This window comes from Podarcis liolepis (assembly GCF_965112155.1).
Source record: "Podarcis liolepis genome assembly, chromosome: 3".
Taxonomy (NCBI): domain Eukaryota; kingdom Metazoa; phylum Chordata; class Lepidosauria; order Squamata; family Lacertidae; genus Podarcis; species Podarcis liolepis.
Window position 1 is genome coordinate 121,090,240 of NC_139557.1, and position 8,360 is coordinate 121,098,599.

Consider the following 8,360-nt stretch of genomic DNA (forward strand, 5'->3'; position numbering starts at 1 on the left):
CGGTGTTTATACTACTTTTTAAAATATTTGCCTTCAGAGTCTTTAAACTTCTTTTGGTTGACCACCAGCATTACGCTTCCCATTTTGTGATTCCTGACTTGCAGGGGGTCAGTCTGGATTGCCCCCTGGGGTCCCTCCCAGCCTTACGATTCTATGATTCCATGAGTCAGACCAATTTTCCGCCCAGCTCAGTGGTTCCCAAGCCTGCTCAGTGACTCGCGCCGTTCAGATGTGGGTCGCGATACTCTCCCTGCCCATCCTTCGGTGCCAGACAAGCCGCCCGCCGCCATCGTCCCCCCTGCCTGGCAAGCGCCTCCGCCCTTTCCGCTGTGTCCTTGGGAAATTAACTTCTACGGCTTTATGAAAGCCTCTCATCTAGGCAAAGGCACCTCCCTGCTTTATTCCTTAAACGTTTTCAAGCGGCCCTCGAGACTCATTACGGTCCCTGTAGCAGCAAAATGGCTTTAATGATGTCTGTGATGAAAGGCTTTTTAATAAAAAATTTAAAAGCCTCCGCTCGGCACACTCCCACCCCCGAAAAGGAAAGGAGGGGGGAGGACAGATCATGCTTGCCCGTCCACCGCAGGCCGGATTCTCTGCTGTTCCCACGTTCCTTCCAGGCCACAGAATACAGAGGTTCCAGTTTGCCTTCGCTGGATCGCTCTCTCCTTCTTCCCCTTAATGGCAGACCCCAACGCAGCGCTGCTCAGAAACATACTGGGAAGCCAACATAGAATAATTAACAACTCATCAGCGAAACAACTGAAATCCATAAGACTCCTTTAACAAAGCAACAGCTGAGAAATAGGCTGAGCATCACAATTAAAGCAAAGGTCTTTTTTTTAAATTGCTTTATTGATTGTAAAAAAAGAGAAAACAGTCAAGGGGGGGGGGAAATCAAAGGATAATACAAATTACAAAAAACAAGTTAATTTCTTACAACACAAGTTCTACTAGTCACCCCATCGAGGGTGACTTTTCATTATCACTCCATACTTCTCCCATTTTTTTATTTTAATACGGTTTTCTATGTTCATGCAGGGGTCAGTCTAAGCCTGCCAGAGAATTCACATTTTTACAATGCCCTTTAAGATATTTTCTGTAAACGTCCCACTCTCTAATAAACGTTTCTTCTGTTTTATCTCTTAATTTTTCCCGTCATCCTTGCCCATTCTGTGTATTCTAATATATGACCTCAGGGTGCAGGGAAAGAAAGAAAGAAAGAGGTGGCAGTTGTGCAAATAATCCCTTTTCGGAGGCTTCCAGGGTCGCTGCATGCTTTAAAAGTTGCATTCTGTGGGAGGAGTGTTTTGCGTCCTTCTGGTTTTCAGGAAAATAAAATTGCCTGATTGCACTTGAAGTGGCTAAATTTGCTCCTGTGTGTCTGTGTATAAAGTGGCTCCATCTTTCTTTCACCAGCTTGCAGATTCACTGGTGCCCACTGAGATGAAGCCGGGGATCTCCTTGGCGACCGTTACTGCTGTTTTGCACACAAAAGACAACAAACATGTGCTTCAGGTAGGGTGTGAATACTGGGGTGCTGGCAGGGGAAGGGTTTGGGTGAAGGCCGCTCCCCATAACTCCGATCCCTGGGGTTTCCCAGTTTAGTTAACCAGCAGTTGCGATCACCAAATCCCAGCAAAACCCCTGGGACAAAACGTTTCTCTTTTTTGTGTGTGCTGGGGTTCGCAAGAGAAGCTGGACTCCTTAATCAAAATCAATTCCATTTTGGAACAAACAGCAGGCAGCCGAGAAGGATCCTGGGGCTCAAACCTATTAATTTTTATTGCTGTTTATTTGACTTGCGTTTCTGTGCACACACACACGATAAACAGCTCAGAACTAAAAGTACCTGAAAGTACCCCTCACCCCCTAAAAAATCTTCACAATTTAGAATTTATTAATTCTACCCCGTCCATCTGGCTGGGTTCCCCCAGCCACTCTGGACAGCTTCCAACAAAGTATTAAAATACAGTAGTCTGTTAAACATTAAAAGCTTCCCTAAAGAGGGCTGCCTTCAGATGTCTTCTAAAAGTCTGGTAGTTGTTGTTCTCTTTGACATCTGGTGGGAGGGCGTTCCACAGGGCAGGTGCCACCACCGAGAAGGCCCTCTGCCCGATTCCCTGTAACCTCACTTCTTGCAGTGAGGGAACTGCCAGAAGTGTCTGGGTAGAACGATGGGGGTGGAGACGCTCCTTCAGGTATACTGGACCGAGGCCGTTTAGGGCACAATTAAAGTGACAACTAATTAATGGACAATTAAATGCACAATTAAAGTGACAACATGGTTTTATCTTTCAATCATCCTTTATCTCATTTCCTTATTTCTTTGACCTCCTCACACCTCCCCTTTTGTATTCCCATTTGAAAAAAGTCCTTTCAGCAAATCCTTGCCCTCTGTCATTTTTCTTAGCTCTGTACCATCACCTACTGTAAAATATATGTTTTTAACTATTATCAGTCCATACTTGCATGTTCTTAAAAAACTTTTTACCAATACCACTTATTTCCATCCAACATCATTTTAACATTCCTTAATTTTACAGTATTTCTGCAAGTAGTCTTTAAATTTCTTCCAGTCTTCTTCCACCGACTCTTCTCCCTGGTCACGAATTCTGCCAGTCATTTCTGCCAATTCCATATAGTCCATCACCTTCATCTGCCATTCTTCCAGAGTGGGTAGATCTTGGTGACAACATGGTTTTAAAGCAGGAGAAGTCAATCCTTTTTTATGCATCAGACCTCCCCAACTGCGCACTCTCCATATGCTTCAACCATCTCTGAACAGTTTGCAGGGGAAAAACCATAAAGCTGTACATCCATCTCCTTTGACAGCTCCCCCCCAAGCCTCCTCAGCCTCAAGGGGGCAAGAAGAGGAAGCGGGTGGCAGATGAAGTTCCGGAGCTGAAACCCGTCAAGCCTTTGCTGAGCGGCTCCATCCCCATGGACCAGCTGGTGCAGACCCTGGAGAAGGTAAGCAGCAGCTGCCTTCATGGCCAGAGCACCGGGGAGGCGGTTGGCACCCGTCCGCCTTGAGAGACAATGGCATGCGCCTCCGGGGGTGAGAGACAATGGAGTGCGTCTCCGGGGGTGAGAGACAATGGAGTGTGCCTCCGGGGGTGAGAGACAATGGAGTGCGCCTCCGGGGGTGAGAGACAATGGAGTGCGCCTCCGGGGGGTGAGGGACAATGGAGTGCGCCTCCGGAGGGTGAGGGACAATGGAGTGCGCCTCCGGGGTGTGAGGGACAATGGAGTGTGCCTCCGGGTTGTGAGGGACAATGGAGTGTGCCTCTGGGGGTGGAAGTCAAACCGCTGTGTTTGTACATCTTATAACAATCTAATGCAATACAAAAATGTGATAATAAAACATAACTTTAAAATAGGTAACCTCCATCAAAAAAGTTAAATTCAATCATTAGAATAGTATAAAATAATATCAACATATAAAAGTTAAACAGAAATCCACCCAACAGTTACAGTAATATCTAAACTGTAACCAATAAAACAACGGCAAGCCACGGTACATAAAACAATACACTATACCTTGAGAAGCAGAGAGTGGGGCGAGGCAGGTGGAAGGAGGCCTGGCCTGATGGAGTCTCCCCCTCACCTGGGCAGCGTGTCTGGAGGTCCTGGGTGTGCTGGGCCCAGGGGTAACCAGAGCAACGCCGTCCAGGTTCAGTCCAGAATACAAAGGTTCCACTAGGAGTCAGTCCAACAGGGCCAAGGCAGGACACACGGCAGGAAACCAGGCAAGATCAGGCACAGGATCACAGGCAGGTTCTGGCAAACAGCAATGTAGCTCCCGCAACCTGGGGCAGGGTCCGACAGCCTTTTATCTCTGTCGGGGTAACGGCCGGTCCTAATCCCTTGGCAACCCACCTCCCTGTTTCGCCCAAAGGCGATCACTCCTCCTGCGAGTACTCAGGTCTCTCCTTCTCTCAGACCTCAGTCTCTGCAGCTCGGGAGATGTCAGTGGATTACTAGACCCAGAGGCCACCTCAGCCTCCCCTGACCCAACCGGTAGTGGAGCAGCTGTAAGTGATGGCCCAGCTGAAGGCAACGAGGTCATCCCTGCGTCTGGAGCCAGGGCAGGCTCAGGCCCCTGACTCGGCTCAGCTGGTGCTTGTTGCAGGGGAACCTGTGCAGACTCTGACTCTTCAGGATCAGGCCCCAGACTTGGTTCAGATGCTGCCTGAGGCAAAGGATCCGGTGCGGACTGAGACTCCTCTGGTTCTGGGTCCGAAGCCCAAGTCCCAGGCCATCACACTGGGCTGCCCAGACGACAAGACCCCCCTCTCGGCATTGTTCATGGGGTCCAAAGGAAAGCAGAGCAAGATGTTTGGCCCCTGCCCAGGGGCCCTTTACCTTTTAAATATAATTCTGGCAAGGGGCGGCCGACCCCTGTACACCTTTGTTCATGCTGAGTCATAGAACCGGAGAGTTGGACAGGGACCCAAATGGACCCAACTCCCTGGAATGCAAATAATAATAATAATAATAATAATAATAATAATAATATATTATTTATACTCCGCCCATCTGGCTGGGCCTCCCCAGCCACTCTGGGCGGCTTCCATAGAAACCAAAAATACAGTAAAATATCACACGTTAAAAACTTCCCTGAACAGGGCTGCCTTAAGATGTCTTCTGAATGTCAGGTAGTTGTTTATCGCTTTGACATCTGCTGGGAGGGTGTTCCACAGGGCGGGCGCCACCACCGAGAAGGCCCTCTGCCTGGTTCCCTGTAGCTTTGCTTCTCGCAGGGAGGGAACCGCCAGAAGGCCCTCAGCACTGGACCTCAGCGTCCGGGCAGAATGATGGGGGTGGAGACGCTCCTTCAGGTCTACTGGACCGAGGCCGTTTAGGGCTTTAAAGGTCAGCACCAACACTTTGAATTGTGCTCGGAAACGTACTCGGAAATCCTCCCATTTGCCACACTGCCTCTGGTTTGCCAGCTGAGCACCTCCCCCTTCCCTTTTCCCTGTCCCTCTGCAGCACGGCTTCAGCGACGTGAAGGTGGAGGACACCCCGAAAGGCCACATCGTGCTCTTCCAGGACGTGGAGACCCTCATCCGCATCGAGGAGGACTCCACGCACATCATGTGTGAAAGCGACGAGGCGCTCCGGGTGAAGCTGCAGGAGCTGGTCCTCAAATTCCTGCAGAAGTTCTGAGACCTTGGCCTGCCATGGAGTCCGGCCGGCCGGCCCCCCAGCAGGGTCAGGAAAAAGGAAGGGGCTGCTGAGCCAAGGGGAGAGCAGAGAGGCTCATTTTACAATGGCAACAAATTGCACGTTCTTCAGAGTGTGGCTGCCGGGGCTGCCGGGCCATTTTGAAAGCCAGGAATAATTAAACAGGCACAATTTTCGCACTATCGTGACACAACGATGGAGGCAGCTGTCCCATATCTCCCCACCCCAAATGCCGACATCGCTGGGGCATTTTGTAGAATTCCAGCAGGCTGCTTTGCTTAGCAGACCTCCATGGCCCCCGGTAGAAGTTGGGGGGGGCAGGGGAAGAGACACAACTTTTTGTAAACAAACAAACAAACAAACAAACAGGTAGTGCTCATGAACTGCGCTTCCTGTTCCATTCTCAGGAAAGTTTAACAGAACTCTTTTGGACTACACCTCCCATCAGCCCCAGCCAGCAAGGGGGAATTGTTTACCAAAATACCTGGCAGGTACCAGCTTGGCAAAAGTTGAATTAAAGCATTTTCTCTCCCCACACCCCACACCCTATTTTGGAAGGGAGCAGCCCCTATTATTTCTAAATGAAGTATTTTGCTTTAAGGTTGTGATGTTACGTTTTCTCTGCCTGTCAGTTCTCCTTTGTGTTTTAATACTGATTGTTTACTCAAAGCAATGCTTTTTTTTCTAAAATAAAACCGAGAGACCCGGTCATAGTTTATCCCTTTTTTATTAAAAGAGACGACCACCTTATTGTTGTGGGCTTCCAAGACTGCACTGGGCATCAATAAAGGATGTCCAGAGGAGGGCAACCAAAATGGTCAAAGGCCTGGAAACAATGCCTTATGAGGAACGGCTAAGGGAGCTGGGCATGTTTAGCCTGGAGAAGAGGAGGTTAAAGGGTGATATGATAGCCATGTTCAAATATATAAAAGGATGTCACATAGAGGAGGGAGATAGGTTGTTTTCTGCTGCTCCAGAGAAGCAGACATGGAGCAATGGATCCAAACTACAAGAAAGAAGATTCCACCTAAACATTAGGAAGAACTTCCTGACAGTAAGAGCTGTTCGACAGTGGAATTTGCTGCCAAGGAGTGTGGTGGAGTCTCCTACTTTGGAGGTCTTTAAGCAGAGGCTTGACAACCATATGTCATGGTTGGCAGGGGGTTGGACTCGATGGCCCTTGTAGTCTCTTCCAACTCTATGATTCTATGAAAGGCTTTTCTTAAGGAGTGTGGTCAGATAACCAGCTCGCTGGTGTTTTGAATTAGTGCATTTTTCGCTCCATAAGACGCACCTGACTATAAGACACACCTAGTTTTTAGAGGAGGAAAACAAGAAAAAAAAATCTGAAAGAAACAGTGGATGTATGATTTTTGTGGTTCATGCTGTGGCCACAGACATGATATGTGATTTGACGGTGAGTTTGGGGTAGCCCAAAGCAAAAATCCTGAGGATCCATGTGGATCCATGCTTTGTAACCATGTTTTTGCGCCATTGCAGCCCCACAAAACAGTGGATGTGTGTGTGTTTTGGTGCAGGCTGTAGCCATGGACATGCTATGTGATCTGATGGTGAATTTGGGGCGACCCAATGCAAAAATCCTGAGGATCCATGGGCTTTTCCCTCCCCCCTCCTAGGCAGCCTCCTCTATCGCTAGAGTCCCTTATCTCCCCTCTCGATCACTTGCTGATCAGCTGATCAGCGGCTTTGTTTCAACACCCCCTTCCCTCTTTAAAAAAATAAAATAAATGCATGATCTGCTTTTCTCCCCTGGGCAATTGAGCTCCAGGGACCACGCATTCACTCCATGAGATGCACAGACATTTCCCCTTACTTTTTAGGAAGAAAAAAGTGTGTCTTACGGAGCGAAAAATAAGGTAGTTGCAGGTCCTTTCTGGATCCTGTGTAGTATGTTCACAGGGAGGGAATTCCAAAGGGTTTGGGAGCCACAACAGGAATGGACCTCCTGATAAGATAGCAGTGCTGGCTCCTTGTCTCCTGGTTCTGGTCCAGCAGCCTCTTTGCACATCTGGGCTCCAAATGCATAATGAGCTCCCGCAACGAACGGAAAGAGAGACCATTAAGGAGAGATCGGACCAGAGTGATTGGCGGCTGTGGGAATAGCCAAACCTCGAAGCCACCATCTCATCGGCCTGCCTTGCAAGTGGTGACACCTGTCTGAGTCTTGTATTAATCGCCTGCCTAATCGCCTCCGATTTCCCTCTGCCTTATATATATTTACAATTTCTAATCACAGCCATATTTTACTGCAACCTGCTGTCAAGGCAGCAGCGATCCTTCACTGGTTGACTGCAGAAGTTTCGTTCTGTCGGTAATTGATAGCTTTTGCTTTCCACCACTTCCTTTCCTTCCTGGACGCCATTCATTATTAACTGCAGGGCAGAGAGAGAGAGAGAGAGGTGGGGAGGAATAATCCAATTACATTCCAAGTTTTAACAGGCTTATTCCAGAGCCCCGGGAATTCTGGATTTGTGCACGTTGGTGCTCATTAGCTCTCGCAGGCTCCCAGCTGTCACTTGTTTCAAAAAGCAAGGTGCTAGTCCACATGGAACTGAAGGCAATGCTAAAAATACGGAGACAGGTTTGTGCCTGCATGAGTGCTTCCCCCACAATCCATCCTTAAAACGTGCTAGGATAGACATGGAAGCAAGAGATAGGAAGATGTCAATCATAGTTCAGTGGTCTGGATCCAATACTTTTGCATGTCTGTGACTGGGGAGCACCGTCCTCCAACAGAGCAGTAAAACAAACAAAAAAGGAGTTTGTACTCTGAGTTTTTACACTGTATGGGAAATGTTATCTCCTTTTTTAACATTTAAAAATTGTGCTGCACGTGCCAATATGGTTGATTATCTCGTCACAAGTAGAGATGGACCAGTTTTGTGACTTACAACACCCCTGAAATGCAGCGCAGTGTTAGTACTGCCAGCTATAGGTGGGGCTGGAGGCCGCTTTGCCTTTCCAGCCAATTTAATTTAATTCCACACACGAACACACATATCCCAGCCCAAATCCAGTGTTCAAGCAGCACAGACAAGTTGCATATTCCAATATTTTAAAAGAGGAAATGCGTTACATGCAAACTAACAGCAGGCACTTGCACTGCTAGCAAACCGTTTCCCATAATTTGCAAACCTGTGTTGCCC

The 8,360-nt window shown here is 48.2% G+C and overlaps 1 protein-coding gene across 1 annotated transcript in view; it reads left to right on the plus strand.

Moving 5' to 3' along the window:
• The window catches only part of INTS9 (integrator complex subunit 9), a 66,213-nt gene extending 60,309 nt beyond the window's left edge, over window positions 1-5,904 (plus strand). The window contains exons 15-17 of the mRNA XM_083494412.1: window positions 1,420-1,518; window positions 2,836-2,973; window positions 4,999-5,904. Of these exons, the coding sequence (XP_083350538.1) occupies window positions 1,420-1,518; window positions 2,836-2,973; window positions 4,999-5,175 (414 nt within the window). The 3' untranslated portion in view covers window positions 5,176-5,904. The remainder of the gene's footprint in view (window positions 1-1,419; window positions 1,519-2,835; window positions 2,974-4,998) is intronic.
• Window positions 5,905-8,360: the final 2,456 nt, after the last annotated feature.